The sequence below is a fragment of the Polyodon spathula genome, chromosome 2 (genome assembly GCF_017654505.1).
Source record: "Polyodon spathula isolate WHYD16114869_AA chromosome 2, ASM1765450v1, whole genome shotgun sequence".
Classification (NCBI taxonomy): Eukaryota; Metazoa; Chordata; class Actinopteri; order Acipenseriformes; family Polyodontidae; genus Polyodon; species Polyodon spathula.
This window is the reverse complement of record NC_054535.1, coordinates 71,192,943-71,216,683: the sequence shown is the minus strand read 5'-3', so window position 1 is coordinate 71,216,683 and position 23,741 is coordinate 71,192,943. Positions and strand designations below refer to the sequence as shown.

The 23,741-nt window shown below is 39.9% G+C and overlaps 1 protein-coding gene across 2 annotated transcripts in view; it reads right to left on the bottom strand.

Annotated features, from left to right (window-relative positions):
• LOC121299887 (WD repeat and FYVE domain-containing protein 3) overlaps positions 1-15,388 on the bottom strand; it is a 98,943-nt gene extending 83,555 nt beyond the window's left edge. For both annotated transcript variants that reach the window (XM_041228085.1, XM_041228095.1), the window contains exons 1-2: positions 15,176-15,388; positions 463-661 (exon numbers count right to left, since the gene is read on the bottom strand). In XM_041228085.1, the coding sequence (XP_041084019.1) occupies positions 463-642 (180 nt within the window). In that variant the 5' untranslated portion in view covers positions 643-661; positions 15,176-15,388. The remainder of the gene's footprint in view (positions 1-462; positions 662-15,175) is intronic.
• Between the last annotated feature and the right edge of the window lie 8,353 nt (positions 15,389-23,741).

Below are 23,741 nucleotides of genomic sequence, written 5' to 3'. Positions count from 1 at the left end.
TCAATCTCTGCTTCATATTTACTTACCTGTTATATCCTGTGTGTATGTTTGCTATCACTCACTATAAATATTGCTGTTTGTGAATACTGTACATCATTATTTACCAGGTATGGCTGGCAAAGAATGGCAATTAGACATGTCCCATAGGGGAGTGCAATAGTACCGTCTGTCCCTGTGCATTTAGTAGTTAGTAAATAGAAAATCTCTATTCTATCATAACTCACTGCTACACTACAGCTTTACGCCTCTAGTGGTCCTTTTCAAGTCCCCTGTCCTCGGAGACCGGTTAGTACAGTGCACTTGTTAAACAGTGCTGTAAAGCACAAACAGATGCAGGCATGCAGACACACACGCACGCAGACACACACACGCACGTACACACAGACACGCACACGCAGACACACGCGCGCACGCACACACACGGCCTGTGTCAGAAGACAGGTAGCAGGTTGCCTCTCTCACCCTGTTGAAGACAGGCAGCATCATGTACAGCTTCTCCTCCTGCTCCTTCTGGCTCATGTGACGCGGCGGGTGGCAGAGCTCTGTGAAGAGGCGGCGCAGGTGCATGAGGCCCAGCGCGTTGTCCTGCGGGCTGCACTCCTCCAGCCGGGGCCGCCCCATGATCCTCTTCACCATGTTCATCTTGAGAAGCAAGCAAGCACTGAGGAACAGAACAGCAGCACTCAGGCAAACTGCACAGTGTAGTACCTTGAAAGCACGAAACACTGAATCGGAAATGTCCTGTTTTATGAGGCGCTTCAATTTTTTTCCACCTAAGGTTTCATTTCTAGTACCTTGACGCAGTGTAAACTAGCGCCGGGACAAATATGGAATTTTCATGTGGAGACATTCGTTCAGACATTAGTTCATTTTCAAAACGTTATCAAAGCCCTTATCTGTACTGTAACTGCAAAAATAGTGTTCTCCTTTTTCAGTTAATGCAGAACACCAGCTCTGGAGATATCAACCCTTCTTTCTGGCAACAAGCTTGCTTTGTTTGTGCTGTGGATTGAAACAGGACAACCCATGTCTTTAATGACTACAATAACAACAACAACAACAACACACAATCTGAAATCTATTCAGCATCTTAAATGGCAGCAGATCCCACCTTTTAAAAACAGCTCTTTGTAGCATGACAACAAGTCCCAAAGGTTGTGCTGTTCATTTCCCATGTTTGATTGTCAGGTACAGCACAGTATTAATGCAGAACCCCACCTGAGCTTTTAATCCCATGCTTCAGTGTACTGTATGAATGAATCAATAGCACTTGGTGTCCAATGGGGTCTTATTACCTCATTTCTGTGTTCTAAGATAATATTAATACAAAACAAAGCAAAGCCATGGATGACAGTGTAGTCATGCATCTACAGTAAGCAGAATGCCCTGCTTCACTATTGTATAGAAGTGCCATATTTCATATGAACATTTCACTGGATTTGGTATACTGTCTTTCGACAAACACTGACAGCTGAGATTACTACTATATTTGTTTGTTAAGTGAAAACGTATTTCTTCTTATTATGTGTGTGTTTTCAGATCAACAAGAGGCCCCAAAAATGTGCTTTGAATCACTGACTACCATCAGGTTTACTGCTTTAAAACTAACTCCTAATGGGATGCTCTAGGAAATACTGAGCAACGAAGTCAGAGAAACAGTGACAGCGAAAACCCCACAGCCTCACTGACAGCACAAAGATTAACCTGACACAGATATTGAAAACACAAAACAATCACTTGAACAGTGAGAGTACAGCAGGCAAAGCCACTTAGAAATGAAATGGGTTAAAACAAAAGACAATGCTCTCTGTATAGGACAGGGACAGTGTACTGTACAGAATCACTCTCTGTGAAGCAAAAAAAACCATGTCTTCGCAATGCTACAGTATCTGAGGGTAGCTCCATATAGAAGAAAATTCCCCAGCACTGGAAATATTTACATGAAAAACAACAAACTATTTAGTGGCTAACAATCCTTTACAATAACACCAGAATAAAGTGACAATGTGAACACTTTACAGGCACACTTTCAGGATGGCTCCATGCAGAATCAGATAACACTAAAGTTATCCTTCCAGGAGATGGGCCTTCAAGCCACATATTCCAAGAAATAGATTCTAAACATAATTCATAAACCGGACTGTTGTGATATTTATCTGCCAATTATATTTCTCTGCTTTTACTCAGGAGCGTTAAGCAGTAGGAAAATAAATTATCTTGTAACAATGGTTGTGTATCCAAGTCAGGCTTGTTTTCTGTTCCCACAATCTGAGCACTGATCAGCTTTACTGCAGCAGTACAGGTAAGCATGAGCTCAATACACTGGTGCTCACAGTGCAACACACACTCTCTTTCTCCTTTACTTCAAATCAGAGCACTGATCAGCTTTTTGGAACTGCAAAAGGGCCATTTTTCAAAATAAAATCATCAAATGTCATCACTGCAAAGCAACATAAAAATGTGCCTCAAATGAACACGCTACAGAGTCCGCACTGCCAGTAAGGAAAACAAAACCAAAAATTGCCTGGGTTCTCCCCAGGCCTTTTCAGCCGGGAGAGATGCCTGGCAAAGTGTCTGTCGCCGCCCGGCTGAAAAAACCCAATCCACCAGTCTTGCAGATGGTACTGTGCATTTAACAGTAACGACTGATTGCACTTCTAGCAGACTAGATCAGTTGCGCATTGTTGGGTGAAAAAAAAAAAAAATCTTGTAACCACATGACAGCTGTGTTACTTCTTGATACAACATTTAACCAATCAGAGAGTTGAAGGGGCGGGTTTTCTGTGTTAAGCACTTCGAGAGACTAAAACGTTAAAAATAATTGCTAAAAAAAAGAACCAATTATTTTCAAAGCAAAAACAGTGACAATCAATGCAGTGGGTCAAAATAAGCTGGCGATTGGCACAATCCATCACGTAATACTATATTTGCGCCAGCTAATTTATTAAAAAATATTAAGATTACTTTCCGGTATTATCATTGTCTATTTTTTGTTGTATTATTGTACTGTTGGGTGATATAGTACATAATACCTATAAATACCAAAAAAAAGCATATTCCTTTTGTTGTGATATCGTAAAAATATATATCCAGCTGCTTCTGAGAGATAGAGGGCTCGTGTTCAGAGGCTGTACACCTTTAAAAAAGAAAGCCATGATGGAATATCAGCTGAACACTGGTCAGCTGACATACAAATGTTTAAGTACAGAGGTGCTGGATTATCACACTGCGGTTTCATGCAACAGTTAAGATGGTGATGAAATGTGTGTGACTACTGTTGTGTTAAAATTAACAGTTGCATACAAAAAATGTAGAACAGCGAAAAACTAAAATAGACGTGCATTAAAAAAAAATGCCCTGAAAACTTAACATAAAAGAAAACAATTTAAATAAAGCAATAAGCTCCATAATTAAGCTAAAAAGGAAGTGAAAATGTTACTTTATTTGTGAACTCCAATAACCCAACGTTATTTTCGCCCTGTCAAATCGTACAGTACCTAAATAAACACGGTAATTTACCATCATATAAAACAGTAATGAAAAAGAAAACGTAGAACATAAAAAAGCACAACCAGATACAGTCAACGAAAGACAACACATTATTCAAATTATTTGTCTTACTATATATTTAAGGTAAGCAAGTTTATTTTTCCGTTAGAAGTGCTCCCGGCTATAATGTTCTGCCTCCCAGCTGTACAGAATTCCTGGGGAGAACCCTGACTGCCCTTGAAAGCATATAATATAAATAATTAAAGAAAACAAAGAAATGAACAGAAAGCATAGTGAAATCAATAAAGCACTTACTGCAGACTCATAATAATAGGAATGAGAAATCAGGGCTGCTTACATGTAAAGACACTGAAATCAGTACCTTCTGTACTGCAGATTCCACTGGGACTGTACCAGCTAAACATACTGCAGACTGTACCTTCTGTACTGCAGATTCCATTGGGACTGTACCAGCTAAACATACTGCAGACTGTACCTTCTGTACTAGATTCCACTGGGACTGTACCAGCTAAACATACTGCAGACTGTACCTTCTGTACTGCAGATTCCATTGGGACTGTACCTTCTGTACTGCAGATTCCACTGGGACTGTACCAGCTAAACATACTGCAGACTGTACCTTCTGTACTGCAGATTCCATTGGGACTGTACCAGCTAAACATCCATGCTACACAACAGCACACACACTGTACTAAATGGAATGAATATCTCACAGAAGCAGCAGTGACATTAGGTTACAGTTTTGGGTGCTGTACTACTTTACAGTGTGTCCACACTGTAACACTGTGGGCTACATTTTCCAAGCTATTTATATCACATTTCTATTACCATGAAGAGAATTTTAAAACTAATAATCAAGTACTAATAACTAGTGGCTCCCGAGAGGCGCGCCTGGTAAATGCGCTCCGCGTGGAGTGCAGGATGTGCCCTATAGTCTGGAGGTCGGCGGTTCGAGGCCAGGCTATTCCACTGCCGACCGTGGATGGGAGCTCACAGGGGTGGCAGACAATTGGCCGAGTGCCACCCCGGGTGGAGGACAGCCAGGGTGTCCTCAGGCTCGCTGTGCACCATTAACCCCTGTAGACTGGCCGGGCGCCAGTATCTACACAACACGTGTGTGTATGAGGTGAAGTCATTTATCTAACAATGTTTTATTTACATTATGTCCGTTTTTCCATGCTATTCTCATATAAAAAACTAAAGTCTATTTCTTTTTTTTTTTTTTATTCTCACTCCTTATGATTTCCACACAGTCACATGTATTGAAACAATTGCAATTGACTATTTGCTATATCCAGTACGCTATTAACAGTTGTTTGTTTGTTTTACTACAGACATTTTAAAAACCAGTTTGACACATTTAATACATGAATTACCAGACATAGTTAAATAGTAAACAACAGTCAACAACAAGTGTTTCGCTGGACAAGACAAGAGAAAGAAATATAACGAGTAATATAATTGCTACTTTTTAGTAATAAGTAAAGGTATTATAACGTGCAAGTGCGCAACAAGATAATTTCCAGTGCATTCAGCCTAGGAAATTTGTAAGGGTGGAATCAGTACAAAGAGCATCATCTTTGAAACACAAAGCACAGCTTGAATTCATTCTTGCCACTTCACTTGCCTGGGCAGTGAAAAAGGAAACAGTAACTGCACATGGAGTTCAGTATTACTGTTTGTAAAGATTTCCAAGAGCAAGCGCAATTGTAGCAAACCCCTGGAAAGCTGCAATAGGGCAGAAACGTGGTTATTTTAGAGAGTAATGACAGAGTGCCAAACCCTGGTCTCCAGGTTTAGACACCAACTAACGGAGTTTTTTCCAAGTATTTACCAACTTTTTGCCAATATTTTCAACCTGTGCATGCTGCTCTGTGTACCATTTTCTAGATGGACTGGAGAACAGATCCCAGTATACCTGTCCCTTCAAAGCAGACCCTACAATATTCATTGCAACAATGCTCTGACTTGTGCACAGTATTGCATTCCTGCTGTTCTCTCGATGCCCTGCAGGCATTCCCTGGAATATACAGCTTTGTCCAATGTTATGAACAACAGATCCCACCCTGCTTTGCACAGTGCAGTACAAAGGCCTGTCAGCTGAGTCGGCCCCAGTCCGTAATTAAGCAAACATCCTGTAGGCAGAGCATGCAGAGCCCCCAAATAAGCTATTTTACCACCTACAGACTGGTGGCTGGCCTCGAGGCACTGGCACAGCTGAGCCATCCGCCACCAGTCAGGGGGAGTCAGTCACGGCAGACATGGGGGTCAGTCAGGCCGGGGAAGGGAGGTACCATCTGCACTGCAAACATGGGGGTCAGTCATACCAGGGGAGGGAGGTACCATCTGCACTGCAAACATGGGGGTCAATCATACCAGGGGAGGAAGATACCATCTGTGTAACTGTATTTTGAATAACCCACATAACGTAAAAGACTGGCTGGTTCATAAACAAATACAAAATACCCCAGAAGCTTGTACATGAGTTTGTATTTGCAAGTGGTAATTTGGATTATTTTGCCAGTTCTCTTTTGTTTTCTAAAACAATGATTTTTTATTAAACATAGTATAATGTTAGATCAATAGACATTAAACCAGACAAACACTAAACCCCTATTTTTTCTACCGCATTTAAGTTAAGCTTACGTAAATAAAAATCTATTGACTGACCCATCAAATAAGTAATTTCTTATTGATACTTGATAAAATAAAAAAGTCCACAAATGACTTAAGTTATTTTAGACACAGTTTATTTTAGTTTGGCATTTCAGTGCTGGCAAGATGCAGACTGCTTTTTTGTCCTCCTGTCTACTCCATAGTTTTTGTGAAATCGACGAGCTCAGGTACTCTAGATTTACCTTCCATGCTACTGACTCTCTTCTCTGTCTCTATGCTGCTGACGCTCTTCTCTCTGTCTCCATGCTTCCATGGCGCTGACACACTTCCCTCTGTCTCTGTGCTTCCACGCTGCTGACGATCTTCCCTCTGTCTCTGTCTCTATGCTGCTGACGCTTTTTTCTTTGTTTCTGTGCTTCCATGCTGCTGATGCTCTTCCCTCTGCCTCTATGCTTTCATGCTGCTGACTCTTCCCTCTGTCTCTATGCTGCTGACGCTCTTCCCTGCTCTATGCTTCCATGCTACTGACTCTCTTCCCTGTCTCTATGCTTCCATGCTGCTGCCACTCTTCTCTCTGTCTCTATGCTTCCATGCTGCTGATGCTCTTCCCTCCGTCTTTATGCTTCCATGCTGCTGACGCTCTTCCCTGTCTCTATGCTTCCATGCTGCTGCCACTCTTCTCTCTGTCTCTATGCTTCCATGCTGCTGATGCTCTTCCCTCCGTCTCTATGGTTCCATGTTGCTGACGCTCTTCCCTCTGACTCTATGCTTCCATGCTGCTGACGCTCTTCCCTCTGTCTCTATGCTTCCATGCCGGCTGACACTCTTCCCTCTGACTCTACGCTTCCGTGCTGCTGACGCTCTTCCCTCTGTCTCTATGCTTCCATGCTGCTAACGCTCTTCTCTGTCTCGATGCTTCCATGGTGCTGACGCTCTTCCCTCTGTCTCTATGCTTCCATGCTGCTAACGCTCTTCTCTGTCTCGATGCTTCCATGGTGCTGACGCTCTTCTCTGTCTCTATGCTTCCATACTGCTTATGCTCTTCTCTCTGTCGCTGACACTCTTCCCTCTGTCTCTATGCTTCCATGCTGCTGCCACTCTTCTCTCTGTCTCTATGCTGCTGACGCTCTTCTCTCTCTATGCTTTCATGGTGCTGACGCTCTTCTCTCTCTCTATGTTGTAACATGTTCCTCTCACTCAGAGGCAGGGTTTGTACACATCAGAAGAAGAGCTGCGGTTATTGAAAACGAAACTGACCGTGTCATTTATTTTATCATAAAGACTATGACCCGAGTCAGATGGAGACTTTTGTCCCGGGACTCAAGTCGAGTCTTTTCTTGCAGGGATGAGTCGAGTCATTTGATGACAATGACGAGTCATTACAACTCTGCCTGAAGGACTGTAAACAAACAGGAATGTCAAGAAGGTAAAGAGTTACAAACACAAATGTTATATAGTGTAGGGAAAATGGATCTATAAATGGAGGGAATGGTGCCGTCACAAATAACACCACAAAGACATAAACATGGTTAAAACAAACATGGTTAATCAGGGTCAGTGAAGTGTTATGGCAGTTGGTCAATGGTTTACAGTAGCAAGCCACTGACATCCAACCTCATCTCCAGTTGGAAATCAGGAGGCCCCGAGGGGTTCTGTATGGTTAAACTTGACTTGTTTCTTAAGCTGTTGATCTTTCTGGGGTTTAATGCACAGTGTTGCACTATATGCACCCGCAGCATTTAATTTTACCCAAAGCCATATCAAGCCATTCCTATGCTAATTGCATTATTTTTGTGAAATAATCTAGATGGTGCAGATGTACTACTACTGTACTAGTTACATTTGTCATTTACTGTTTGTGATATTTGTTATACATATACTATATATATATATATATATATATATATATATATATATATATATATATATATATATATACAGAGAGAGAGAGAGAGAGAGAGAGATTCTCTCGTGTCTCCCTCTCTCCACTCCACCCTAACCCTCCTGTCTCCCTAAACCCCCTAGCATAAAAAATATGTACCCAGCTGCTTGTGAGAGATATTGGGGATGCATGTATACAGGCTGTACGCCTTTAAGAAGAAAGGTGTGATGGGACATCAGTAGAACACTTGACAACTGATATACAAATGCTTAAGAGCAGAGGTGCTGGATTATTACACTCTGGTTTCATGCAACAGTTATGATGGTGACCAAACGTTTGTGAGTACTGTTGTGTAAAAAAGAAAAAAAAAAAAAAAAAAAAAATGGCAAAACGAACAGTTGCTTTAAAAAAATGTAGAACAGCGAAAAACAAAATGCCCTGGAAACTTAACATAAAGAAAACAATTTAAATGAAGCATTACGCGGTAGTCCTATGTGTTATACACTGTGAGTTAACACAGATGAAACTGCTATGCAACATTACTGTGGTCCTGTGTCCATCCCTGCAAGTCATGATCCTCTGCTTACTGTATTAGATGCAATACAGCAGTCACATCTGATCTTCCACAAAGCAGCAGCACAGGTTTGTACTGTAGAAGAGCCCAGACTGCTGCATGTGTGCAATCTCTCAACAGTCTGGAGTGAAACATCTCTAAAACATTCTCTTATTTCACAATCCTCACTGAAACTTCTTCATTTCTCAACTTCAACTTTCCACATTCCACTTCCTGAATTACAGCGATAGAAAACTCCTGACATGCGACTACACAACTGTACGTGACTAATGGGCAGGGGAACGTGTCACACATACAGCCCAAGCAGCACACTCTTCACAGGCTCATTTCAAAATAGATTTTTGGTCAACCGTTTTTTGCGAGTTTCAGGTTTATCTGCTTTGTTTAGGCTTGACACCTCACCACGTCATATATGGATGTAACTGGAAGTGTTGAAGGAAGAATGCCAAAATCTTAATTCTCCATATTTTTTAAGTTATGGGCCTGTAATGGGGGTGCCTGTGACACATGAAAACGAGCACTGAACAGGGGCCATGTTTGAGAGGTCAGATCTTTCAAAGTGTTCATCTTCATACTCGGAAATTTTGCCGTCAATGCTATTATCATCGATTCAGAGACCCCCTCCCCCAGATAGAGGGTGCTTAACCCTCAGCGGTCCATTTATTCACTGCCTGTCAGGCATGTCGGGTCCAATTTATTTTCACACACGCTGTTTAAAAGTTTTTTTTTTTTTTTTTTTTTTTTTTTTTTTTTTTACAGTAAAACTGGTTTAAAAGGCCCTGCATATCAACGGGACACTCAGTACTGCATCTCCAGCCAAGCCCTACCCCTTGTTCCCTGTATTTATCACATACCTCTTTATAGTCGTGGATACTGATAAATCATCTCCTGATCATTCGTCTTATCACCAAACTCCTCAATAATGCGATCCAAGTTCTTGTTTTATCACTAACATCTCAAAAGGCTCTGCAAATGTCAGAGATATTCTTTGAGCGCTGGATGTGGAAGCAGCTATCTTCTTTGTTTATGTCCATGTTATCTCTGTAGTAAAGGGGCTGTGTGTATTGCTCAGATCCGCCCCCTTTTTTTTCATCTTCTCTCGGCTCCTATCAGTCTCACTCAGCTATTGAAAGGTTTTCTCTGCTTTTTCCAGAGAAAAAATGACTACCTGTGCTTGACGTTTTTTTTGATGATGTTTGATAGGGTCTGACATCGGACCGGAAAGGGAAAATTGTAATGTCAGACCTGGTCAGACATAGGAGCACAAAAGGTTAAGCCTGGTTCACACAGCAGGGGGAGAATATTTAACAAACAGTGAGTACTCAGAAGCAAGCAGTGATATAAACCCCTCCCCCTAACACACACAGGCAGTTTGTTGTTTTTTAAGCGACAGTAAATGTGGAGAAGTGGATTACTGAAGTGTCTAGACATGCCCAGAACTAAAAGATCTAGAAGATGAATGCAGAGACTCCCCACGTCTTTTTCTTTGTTTTATTTCATGTGCACACTTTCTCCAGCTTTTTACACTGGGATCAAAATCTCTTCCTTCCTGTGACAGCATTTTGTGCCACATCCAATCTGAATAGGCCATCCACACAGATAAATATTGAAATGGCAGACATTAGGTCTTCACCCTTGAACGCAAAAAACAAAGACTGAGACTCCAGGTCTACATCCAGCTGTTCCAGTGGACCAGGTCAGTTTCATCCAAAAGCAGTGAAGCAAAAATTCAAAGACATGGGATGTTTTTCTTCCTCCAGATGGAAACACTGGCATGGTGACTTGCCCTTTATGCAAACAGTCAATGATTTATCATAACAGCATGACCGTTCTGCTTGAATATCTAAAAATAAAGCACCCCTTCGCATTAATAATGAAACAGAAGCCAAAACGTACATAATACTTTCTTACGAAAATAAAACATTTTAATTTATGATTTATGTTCATCTGGTCACTTATTTTTATTTATTTATTTATTTATTTATTTATTTATTTTTTTTTAAATCGGACTTTGAATCTGCATCACTAAATATAAGAAAGTAAAATGACCAGATGAAAGGAAGGCCAATTATGTAATTAATACATTAAGTTGTGTCAGTTCAGCTAACATTGTGTCAGTTAAAGGCCTAATATTACGAAAATATAAAATACACTTCTTACTTATCAGGCTCCCCACGTGTGTTACATGCCTTGCTACTTTGAAATATTTATATAACTATGGTGACTCGCAACTTTACCGATTTGTGTTTCTGCAACAAAACCCCTACGTTGAATAATAATTATAATAATGTAAGGACGATATTTTGTGTATTTCTAAATTATTATTTAGTGTTTAGCATTCACTGTTGAATGGTATCGTTTTGATATTTTATAAACTGTACATTTCTCTCTTTGTTTATATGGTAGCTCTTCTACAAAACAAAAGATCGGAGACTTGATATCTTTATTTCCTGCAAGCCTTCTTGCAGTGTTGAAGGTGCCAAAGCAGTGAACAACAGCATTGTGAATATGATCATGAAAGACCTCCGTCCAACATCTATAGTGGAGGGAGAAGGATTCTGAAAATTTCCTCAGCTTTTGGAGCCTAGATATCAGCTGCCTTCGAGAACATTTTTTACCCAAATGATTGACACTATGGAAAATATTAAAACGGAGCTGAAAAGACTGCGTTAACCTCTGACATCTGGACCAGCCTAGCAATTGATGTATACATGTCAGTGACAGCACATTTCATTACTAATGACCGGCAATTAAAAACCATAAATCTTACCACAAAACCTCTTGCAGAAAGACACACAGGTGAAACCACTGTGATCTGAACTGAAGAATAGCTTAACAAATTTGAAATTAGAAGCATCTTGTATTTGTGCATTCGTTTGTGACAATGGTGCCAACATGGCAGCTGCTGCCAGAAAAATGAATGACAAGTTCAGCTGGGCAAATATTAGCTGTGCAGGGCACACAATCCAATTAGTAGTGAACAATGATCTGAAATTTACAACTATTGACCAAGCTGTGGGAGCAGCAAGATGTTTGGTGGAACATTTTCACATAAGTGAGGCAGCAGTGCTCTAAAAAACAAGCAACAGCAGATGGCTGTGCCAAAACATTCCCAGAAACAAGACGTTTCCACGAGATGAAACAGAAACCAACACATGGTCACACAACTGCTAGAGCAAAAATGGCCAGTGACTGCTGCGCTTTCTGATTCATCGATGATTGCAAAACGTCAGCGTTACCCGGGCCTGCAGTCACACCAGTTTTATGTACTTGAAGAAATTACAGCTAATAGAGGCTTTTGAGGCTGCAACCACCTTCCTCTGTGGGGTGAAGGTTGTGCCACTGTCAACTGTACCTTTGCTCATTCATGCTTTGATAAAGGACATACAGCCTGATGCTGATGATTCACCATCCATGAGGAATTTCAAGACAGTTACCCTTAAACAGATAAATAAATCACTGGAAGTTTCTGGACAACCCTTCCATTGAAACTAATGCCATTGTTGTGGCAGGAACTCTTGACCCATGATTTCAGAAGCTAAAATTTCTGAACCCAGATGATGTGTTGCATGAAAGTTGGACTCACAACCTTAATTAATACAGATTCAACAACGTCTGCTTCAAGCAGGGCCGAAAAGAGGCTGCCAGCTCAGCCACCCCCAGGAAGAGTGGTCAGAGTGGTCAACAGGGGAGTCCACAATCCATTACGCAGACAATGATAGGCAAAATGTTTTCTTTTGAAGGCAGCAGCAGTGACGATTCTGATGGAGAGCAAATGTCATGTGTGCAGAAAGAAGTGATGCAATATCTTTCAGAAAAGTCTAGCAGCATAGACACTGACCCTTTAACATGCTGGAAGGCAAATCGGGAAAGTCTCCCTTACCTGTCAAAATTGGCAAGAGCTTATCTTGCAATACAAGCAACATCAACTCCCTCTGAGCGTTTGTTTTCAGTAGCAGGCTCTATAGACTCAAGGAAGAGGGCAAGCCTAACCCCAGAACATGCTGACATGCTGGTGTTCTTGCACTCAAATACTGTGGACTAGCAAAAATTTTACTTTGTATTGCCATGTGAATGACTTGAAGATACCAAATATAATTTCTTTAGTTTCCTCAACAAATAATTATTAAAAGGGCTATTAAGACTTAAAAACAAAACAGGTTTGCTTAAAGTATACCCCACTGTGAAATGTACTAGAAAAGTTAGATTTGTTTTTGTTCTACAAGTAAAGAAAATAACTTTTTTTTATGCCATTCCATTGTTAGAAAAACAGTTATAAAAAAAAAATCAATAATTAACACATAGTTGCTTTTTGTCTTATTAAGTGGTCAACTTAAATAAATAAATTATAAAGTTTTGTGGTATGTTTTAATGGTCTCAATGCATTAGTTAGCTGTCATCATTTGACCTTGGCAGTTGTTATTAGAAGGATACTACGCAGAGTATTCCTTATTTAATATTTTATTTTAGATACTTTAGAAATAGTTTGTAGCTGAAATAGAAAAGCAAAGGAAGTGCAATCATCTCGAGACCTTTATTACACTTGGTACATAAAAATCTGTAAAAATGGTTCAACTTGCCAGCTACTAAGTGATGTGTTGGTATTTATCGGAATAATCAAGTAATAGAAGCAATAATCGATAGATTAATCGATTACATTAATAATCGTTTCATGCAGCACTAGTGTGCTGTGAGAGTTGCTTGCTGTGTGCACCTACAACACAGTGTACGAGAACTTTCGTGAGATCTACAATATCTGAACTAATCTTCTCGGTTCAATAATAATAAATAATAATGTTGCTGAAGAGGATGATCATGCCGGTTATGTGACGGATACGCAACAGACTATTGTATAGTGGAATCCCACAATAAAAGATTGTTTCTAGTTTGTAGATTGTTTGTAGCTAGAACTATATCCAAATGGGTGGGCTGTGAGCAGCCTGCAATGCAACATTTACAAATGCTTTCTTTCTAACAGGCATTACAATGCAAACACATTCCTTTAGTCAACAATTACATGTACAAAGAGGGCTGCTACTGTTTATTGTGTCAAGCCTGAACAAAATAACAGGCATGCATTCTTTTTGTAGTTGACAGGCGGTTCAAATGAAACAGAATGGTTTTGAAATGAAAGTCAAAAATACTGGCAATCAAGGGCTGGTTTATTAACATAGGTTTGTGGTTTAAAACTTTTATATTTTTGTTTTCCCAAACTCTGCAGCTGAATTGTAATGAAGTCTGTAAATTACTGAAATTGGTTTTTGACGTATTTTTTCATTATTATGTACTGTAGTTTAAGAATCTGCCTGATGACTGAAATTCAGAAGTCAAATCAATAAATACATTCGAGTTAGTGGAGGCAGTATAGTATACCTAGAGAAACCACAAGGACAACAACCTCCTCAGTCAGCATATTGATTTCAATAAATGTAAAATGCAGCATCATAATAATAATAATAATAATAATAATAATAATAATAATAATAATAATAATAATAAGTAAAGGCCTTTTATCGAAAATACATTTTGCGCATGCACAGATCGAACAATTCGCCTGTAATAACTGATACATTCGCATGCACTGTCAGACAGCATATTTAGTACAGTATTAAACCGGCTTGCTTTATCCGCGTTGCAGTATAGTTACATACTGATGATTACTATTACAATGAACTCGAGGCACCAGATTAGCGTTACGTAAATCTTCAAAAAGCGGCCAATGTTCTACTCGTTGTTTAAATGTATTTTACATTAAATGAAGTGCCGTTCTTCAAAATCAGTGTTCTAATATTGCTCATACCACCAGTCGCGAAAATGCTCTATACCAAAATACTACAAATACGCATTCATCAACGTACACTGGTAAGGCATTAACTCAAAATGACTAGTCTAACTAACATTGTGCAGTGCTAGTGGAAAGGCTGTCTCACAAACTATAACAGCAGCAGTCCCACTGTAGTACGCAGCACAGACAAAACCGCCTTGGCGATCAGAGCCCAGCATTAACAGACGATGGCACAAACATTTCACAGCAATTCGACTTATCAATATTGTTCATTGGATACACACTGTTTCATACTGATACAATTTCCACCCTGATAAAATACAGACAGTCGCAGATGACTGTATAATAATATTCACACATCTAATTCCGGCGCCTCTGTGCAGTATGTGTACAGTCAGTCAGACAATACATGTACAACATAAAGGACGTCGGGAAAGAACTAGCCATGATCGAAAACAAGAATCGTTGCAATAGCTTCAAACAGCATCGACGTTTTTACCTCTCTTGACAACAGCGGCATGTAAACCCCCCAGAAAGAGGTAAAACAAACAAAAAAAAACAACAAGAACAACAAAAACACACAACAGATCTGGCAGCAAGGAACACGGTCAAACTGGCAGTTCCACATCAAAGAGGATTTTAACCTATGATTGACACAACCAGAATAACAATAACAAGATCGTTCTCGTGCAGGAATGAGAAAAAAAAAAAACTGCCATATTTTGGTAAAGGATGTTGGCATAATGTAATGGCAGTGCCCCTTTCCTACCGTGATACCAGTGAAAATATTTACGTATTATCAACTCACCAGGTAGTCGGTGGTTTGGTTTTGATTTGTTGTTTTTTTTTTTTTAATCCACAGGGATCAGGGTTAGGGAGAATGAAGGTTTGTTAATGACGGCTTTCTGTTTTCATTTTATCCATCAATGAGGAATAACGCTGCAATGCTGGAGTGGCTAGTGTCCCTTCTCCTTCTGCCGGTGGCCATCTTTAATCCTGAATATCCCAACAACACAGCTTGCTCCAACACTGCTTCGCTGCATTCTGGGTAACAAAACACAGCCCCCTTCGTTCCAGATGCATTGATTGCAGTTCAGGGAATAGAAATCGCACATATAGACAGTGGGAGAACACTGACATCTACAGCATAGAGACGGACAAAAACTCGAGACATCCCACGTTAAAAGCAGTATTTCCAACCAGGTACAGGCGAGTATTATACACAAAAACAGAAAACAATGCATCCAAGCAGAAAGATGCTTGTGTAACTAACCTGCTTGACTTTTTTGAGGATGCAGCATCGACAATGGATAACTGCAAAGCACATACCATGGTTTATTTAGATTTCCAGAAAGCTTTTGACAAAGTCCTGCATAAAAGATTAATTCTCAAACTGAACGCAGTAAGGACTCAGGGGAATGCATGCACATGGATTATGGAGTGGTTAACATGTAGAAAACAGAAAGTACTGATTAGAGGAAAAACCTCAGAATGGAGTGTGGTAACCAGCGGTGTACCACAGGGATCAGTATTAGGTCCTCTGCTATTCCTAATCTACATTAATGACTTAGATTCTGGTATAGTAAGCAAACTTGTTAAATTTGCAGACGACACAAAAGTAGGAGGAGTGGCAAACACTGTTGCAGCAGCAAAGGTCATTCAAAATGATCTAGACAAGATTCAGAACTGGGCAGACACATGGCAAATGACATTTAATAGAGAAAAGTGTAAGGTACTGCACGCAGGCAATACAAATGTGCACTATAAATATATGGGAGATACTGAAATTGAAGAAGGAATCTATGAAAAAGACCTAGGAGTTTATGGTGAGTCAGAAATGCCATCATCTAGACAATGTGGGGAAGCTATAGAAAAGGCCAACTATATATATATAGTGAAACGTGTTCAATTTAAATAAAGGGAAGTAATGTTAAAACTTTACAAAGCATTAGTAAGACCTTATCTAGAATATTGTGTTCAGTTCTGGCCACCTTGCTACAAAAAGGATATTGCTGCTCGAAAAGAGTGCAAAGAAGAGCGACGTCATTGTTCTGGGTTTAAAAGGCATGTCATATGTAGACAGGCTTAAAGAATTGAATCTATTCAGTTTTGAACAAAGAAGACTACGCTGTGATCTGATTCAAGCATTCATAATTCTAAAAGGTATTAAAATGTCGACCCAAGGGACTTTTTCGGCCTGAAAAAAACAGGACATGGGGTTACAAATGGAGATTAGGTAAAGGGGCATTCAGAACAGAAAATAGGAGGCACTTTTTTACATAGAGAATCGTGAGGGTCTGGAATCAACTCCCCAGTAATGTTGTTGAAGCTGACACCCTGGGATCCTTCAAGAAACTGCTTGATGAGATTCTGGGATCAGTAAGCTACTAACAATCAAATGAGCAAGATAGGCTGAATGGCCTCCTCTCATTTGTAAACTTTCGTATGTTCTTATGTTCAATAGTGTAAAAAACAAGATGAAGACTATCAGTCAAGATGAAGAGTAAACAAAGAACCGGATACTGAACAGTGCCGGTGGAATGTCCAAGGATATCAGGAATGCTCAGTCCCTGACCACGTTCCAGCGCCTCCTCAACCTGACACACCTGTTTAGACAGCATCTGTAAACACTACAACTCTTGACCATGCTGAACTATTATGTCACCCAGTTGTACCAGTACTTGCATCAGCTTGTACTTGCATTGAACAGCTCCATACCTTGCTGTATTCAGCTACTTTTCCTACCTATAACTATTTACTATATCTTGTATTTGATTTTACTCTTACAGATATTTGTACTCATGTTTTCTGTAATTGTTAATTGATACTGTGAGCGGCTGAAACAGCAGTTTGATTGGTAGCATCTTTAATCATCCATACTGCATGCTGCTCAAACAGCAGTTTGATTGGTAGCATCTTTAATCATCCATACTGTGCGCTGCTCAAACAGCAGTTTGATTTGTAGTAAGATGATGTGTTTGCTTTAAGTTCTACAAATGACTTTGCTCCCAAAATATAAAAACAAGAAATGTCCGGCAAGACAGAAAGTCCTCCCGCAGCAAACACATTTGTAGCTGCTGTATTATGAATTGCATACAAGAGAATGGAGACAGCATGTATAGAGGCCTCTGATGAACGAGAGACTGGACTTGGTCTTTCTGCTCACACTATATCATGTGAACTAATAGTTGAGCTGCAAGCCTTGCTGACTGCAGAATTCACACACAGGGTGTCACTGTGCGTTAAGTTTAAAATGTCATTTAGGAAATAAGTTGTGATGTGCGTTCTAATTACAATACATGTGTGAAAAGTTAATTTCAACTGTAAGTAATCAGGGATGGATACACATGTTATGAAAGCTAAGGAAGAAGGACATTTAAAGAAAAACTCATATTTAACACCGTCATCCTGGAAGCTTGTTCTGGAAAATCATTTTCCTTTCTCTGCCACTGCTGGAGCCCCAAGCTGAAAGGTTCTTTTTGAAGGTGATGGACTCAATGTGGGAGAGGGAGCAGGTGCTATATCTGCAGGTGTGGGGGTGGTTTCCCTGCAGTAGACAGTTTTGAGGAGGTGCTGTATCTGCAGGTATGGTGAATGGTTTCACTGCAGTATTCAGTTTTGAGGAGGTGCTGTATCTGCAGGTATGGTGAATGGTTTCCCTGCAGTAGTCAGTTTTGAGGAGGTGCTGCATCTGCAGGTATGGGAAATGGTTTCTCTGCAGCAGTCAGTTTTGAGGAGGTGCTGTATCTGCAGTAGTCAGTTTTGAGGAGGCGCTGTATCTGCAGGTATGGAGAGTGGTTTCCCTGCACTAGTCAGTTTTGAGGAGTTGCTGTATCTGCAGGTATGAACTGTGGTTTCCCTGCACTAGTCAGTTTTGAGGAGGTGCTGTATTTGCAGGTATGGAGGGTGGTTTCCCTGCAGTCGTCAGTTTTGAGGTGTTGTTGTATCTGCAGGTATGGGGTAGTTTCCCTGCAGTAGTCAGTTTTGAGGAGGTGCTGCATCTGCAGGTATGAGGGGTAGTTTCCCTGCAGTAGTCAGTTTTGAGGGGTGCTATATCTGCAAGCATTGTAGAAACAGAAACACATTTCAGAATATTGTCCAGGCTAAGGATGTTTTGAAGGTAGTGGTTAGTTACTAGATGGGAAGTATACTTAAGCTATGTTGTCATTAGTAGTACTGTGTATCTTGGATATCTATACACATGGATGACAACTTAGGTAGCATCAGTTACCCTACAACACAATTATAGAAGTGCATTGACTGGCCAAAGACCAGAATGACCTTGTGGTGGGTTGTAGCCACATAGCTTGTGACCGTGTGCATACTCCCCTCATTAAAACACCTTGTTTCTTCTTTTTCCATGTGCACAGCTAGGAACTTTTTCACTGGCAAGAGCGAAACTCCATTATTACCAAACCTGAAACACAAGCAGGAGAACAGCAAGATGGGTTTCTGCAAGACTGATAAAAATGCACACATGTCGCAAAATATATTTGTATTATATTTCCCTACAGCAAGGTAAAGCTAAAGTGATGTAACAATACATCATGCTTTTATTACTGAAGCTGCTCCACTGTTAGCTGTTGATCAAAGCACCACATCCTTGTCAGATGTTTTTTTTTATCCTGAACAGATGACTCCCTTGAACATGCTACTGTACTAGTAAGCAGCGAGAGAGGTTACTGCTGTTTTAAAGGACTATTTTAACTTTAATTCACAACACCTATCTGCAAGGCACTCCATTGAAGATGAGGTGTGTTTTTGTATCTTACTGTGAACTAAGCCACATTGTGCATTACCAATGATGTATTTTTTCCAATCCCATTTCACTGCACTCATCCTGTTTTCAGGGGTTCAATTGGGTCGGTGCATTTCAATACTGAGAAACACATTGTTCCAATCCTTTGTCTTCATCTGGCACCTTGAACTCCAGCTGGAGTAATACAACAGCATACTTAGCCTGATCAGGGACCCAAGTCTCTCACAAACAACTGCCTGAGAAGTTTCTCCTGTCAGCGCTACTTTAATAGGCAGGTCTGGTGCTGATCAGAAGCTGTAAATGTTTACAAGGAAACAGTAAAGCAGCTTAAATGGATAAAACAGATTTGTGTGAGACCTGGTAAACCCTGTAGGGGTTTAGATAGCTGTGTGATAAACAATCTACCTTTTGGATCTTATTCAACTGCATGTAGTTTACACTCGTATATCAGACCCGCTGTTACATCACAAGCAGATATCCATCACAATGGCAAGGCAAGCACACATGCATTCACATATCTGTGACTCATTTAACCAGCACTTAAACTCGCAACAGCGAGCGGCGTATATCTCAGTATAGACTGTTCCTCTACAACAATGGTCCTCAAAGTAATTTTGGCACGGGCACGCTGACTATTGCATAGGTTCTTATCTTAAACACTGCCTTCTCGCGACATAGAGAGAGTGTGTGTGTGTGTGTGTGTGTGTGTGTGTGTGTGTGTGTGTGTGTGTGTGTGTGTGTGTGTGTGTATGTATGTATGTATGTATATGTATGTATCTATATATATATATATATATATATATATATATATATATATATATAGATAGATAGATAGATAGATAGATAGATAGATAGATATATCTTTTCTTCTTGAGCCGGGAGGTATCGGGGGAGTTATTCTTGGCTCACTGATAAAGCCAAGTCTCAGGCAGTAATTGTGCGTGCTGCGGTTATTCGTTAAATAATTTATATAAAATGCGCAATGCAAATATTTTTAAATAGCATGTTTACACAGATAATCATGAATAAACTAAAATAAACGAGGATAGATAGAGTCTCGCTTTATTTCAATTTGACAAATTTGTCAACACTACTCTGTTTTAAAGATCGCTCATCTCCAGTACATTTATTCAGAGAAAGTGGATTCGTACCTAAATATACTACGGTATTTCCCTTGTCTGGTGAAATAAAAAATAGAGATAGAAAATTAAATTCTGCATACGGAAATGCATTATTTTTCTCAGTAATGTCGGTGAAATTCAGTGCTTACCCAGCATATTAACACCACGCCTCTGCTCACGAATGATTGGACAGCTGTCAGATCTTCCACTTTCCCTCAGCAGGCAAATTTGTGCAGTTCTAGGTTTGTACTTATCAAAACGAGGGTCTTCAAGATACTAAATACAAGAATAGCAACACTTAGAATATTCAATACAGTCGAACACTATAGGATTGTAATAGTGTTAAAGGTGGGAGGTTCTACCATTTAAAGCACGGGAAATACTGAAATAATTGATTTTAATGCTGGTATCTTTAGAACAACTTAAAGAACAACCAAATAACAAACTGTTCTATTGCTGGGATGTGTGCAATTGTGTACTCCCACTCTGCAGAGAACAAAACCTACATCACAGCAGTGGTTTGTTTTGTGACTTGTGCTTTGTAGCCAGTGACATGTTTTGAACCTGATAACCCAACTGGTGTGAAAACACCTAGGAAGTGTTAGAGTACCTAGTATGGAGCCAGATATAAAATTAAAACCGCACATTTACTATATTACTCAACTCAGCCAGCTACAGCAAAGAGGTACACACAATCCAAATAGGTTTTAGTGTATTGTCTTCCCATAATGTCATTGGGATTTGATCATCTGAAATGTACTGATTATAATAATTCTGAATGCAAAACCTTCATCAGCTTTCTAACATAGATAGGCAACTGAAGTATAGTTGCTTTTGCACCAACAGCCTGACAAGCTATTCCAGATCCCATGATGCAGTCTAGACATACAGTAGGGAGTCCAGACTATGGCTCATGAAGGAAATAGCAAACAGATGATAGGGAACAGCTTCCACATTCAACCCCCTGGAATACAAGCCAACATATCGGAGGGGTCTGGATTTCAGCTTTCAGCTTTGATCTTGAAATGTAAAAACTCAAAGGCAGCAGAAGAGGTGGCTGCTTCTACAGGTGCTGGAATAATGTAATAAAGCTGCTACTCTTTCTCTCAAAACATACAGTCGATAGAGTAGCATTTGGCATGCCCAAAACTGAAAAAAAAACAGCAGATCCGCTGGATAACAAAGGGGCTCTTGACACTTTTACTGTGTGTAATGATATGTAAGAATGTTTCTGGTTCAAATGGGAATTCAAACATATCAAAACATGTAGTAAAACATCATGCTGTTTGGAGGCTGATCTAGCTGCTGTGTTGTGTTCATTTGTGTTGCTCTGTTTGACAGCTAATCTAGCTGCTTTGTTGTGTTCATTTCATTTGTGTTGCTCTGTTTGAGAGCTGATTGAGCTGCTGTATTGTGGTGTTCATTTAATGGCTGGCTTTTGACATCAGGCCAGAAAGGAGTACACAGAGACAAGCTGTACTGGGCTGGAAACTGAGACCCTGTGGCACTCAGTGCATTTATTGAGTGAAACAAATAATAGATATAAACAAAAAAAACAGGACACGGCACTTGAGGCCAAAATAAATAGACAAACAAAACAGACACTAAACAAACAGCGGACGAACAGACAAACTAACACTGTGTGTCCGAACAAACATACAAGTATCGTGCTGGTCCTTCCGGCACGAAATAGCTATTGTATGCTTTAATTTAATTTACTTTACTTTTTATTTCACCTTCTCCACACCCGTTCTCCACTCACCGAACACACAACCCAGACTGAGTGCTTTGTGCATCTATATACAGGCACTTCCAAAATTATTGGCACCCTTGATAAAAATGAGCAAAAAAGTCTGTATAAAATAAACACCACAGGTAATGACCTATATTTTATGCTCAAAAATATTGGAAGACTATATTCTTTTATACTAATACAATTGCATAGAGAAAACGTTTATTTTTAACAGGTAATAATATTTTTTTTCTCAAAAAGATAGGTGTCAAAATTATTGGGACCCCTAAAGATTCTTATAAAAACAAACAAAATTAAATCTGCATTAACATTCTACTTGTTTAAGTACATCTCAGTCTTAAGGAACTGTATTGTGGCCTTCCATGGCTTCCTATTTCACTGGGGTATAAAAATTAGGTAATACGCATGTAAAATCCATTTGTCATCCATCACCATGGGGAAAAGCAAAGAACTCACAAATGAAGAGACAAATGGTTGTTAACCTTCATAAATCAGGCAATGGGTACAAAAAAATAGCTAAAAACCTAAATATACAATACCACCATTATTAGGGCAATAATTAAGAAGTTCAAAACCAGTGGAACAGTGGTAAATCTGCATAGTAGAGGACGCAAGTGCATCTTGCCCCCACACACAGTGAGGAAGATGGTTCGGGAGGCAAAGAAAAATCCAAGGGCCACAGTTGAAGAATTACAGAACTTGGTTGCATCTTGGGGTCACCAAGTCTCCAAATCTACAATTAGATGCCACCTCCATGCCAATAACCTATTTGGAAGAGTTGCCAGAAAAAGCCTTTATTGAGAGCAACCAACAAATGTAAGCGCCTGGAGTTTGTTAAATGGCATTGGTGCTTGGATTGGAACCGGGTGCTATGGTCAGATGAGACGAAAATAGAGCTCTTTGGCCATGCACACCAGCTATGGGTTTGACATCGAAAGAAGGATGCATATGCAGAAAAGAACCTCATACCTACTGTAAAATATGGTGGTGGATCTTTGATGTTATGGGGCTGTTTTGCTTCCACTGGTCCTGGGGCCCTTGTTAAGGTCAAAGGCATGAACTCTACCAAGTACCAGGACATTTTAGCCAGGAGGCTGAAACTTGGCCGCAAGTGGATCTTCCAGCAAGACAATGACCCCAAGCACACATCAAAATCCACAAAGAAATGAAAACAAAATCAACATTTTGCAATGGCCATCTCAGTCTCCGGACTTGAATCCCATTGAAAACCTGTGGTTTGAATTGAAGAGGGCAGTCCGTAAGGGAAGACCGAAGGATATCAAGGATCTGGAAAGATTCTGTATGAAGGAATGGTCTAAGATCCCTTCCAATGTGTTCGCCAATCTCATAAAAAATTATAGAAAAAGGCTCAGTGCTGTTATCCTTGCAAGGGGAGAGTGCACAAAGTACTGAAAACAAGGGTTCCAATAATTGTGACACAACTTTTTTGGAAATAAATTTAGAATTTGAGAAATGTAATTTTGGTTGATTCCCTTGAATCATTAATAAAGTACAATATATTCCACATGTTGGAAAATTACAATATAGCTCATTACCTGTGTTGTTTATTTTTTACAGCCTTTTTTGCTCATCTTTATCAAGGGTGCCAATAATTTTGGAGCTGCCTGTACACAACTGTGCTGGGATTCAATTACCATTTAATTATTCACTTGAATCCCAGTACATGAACTAATCTGTGCACTTCTGTGCCTAAACACAAATTACACTTTATAACACTTGT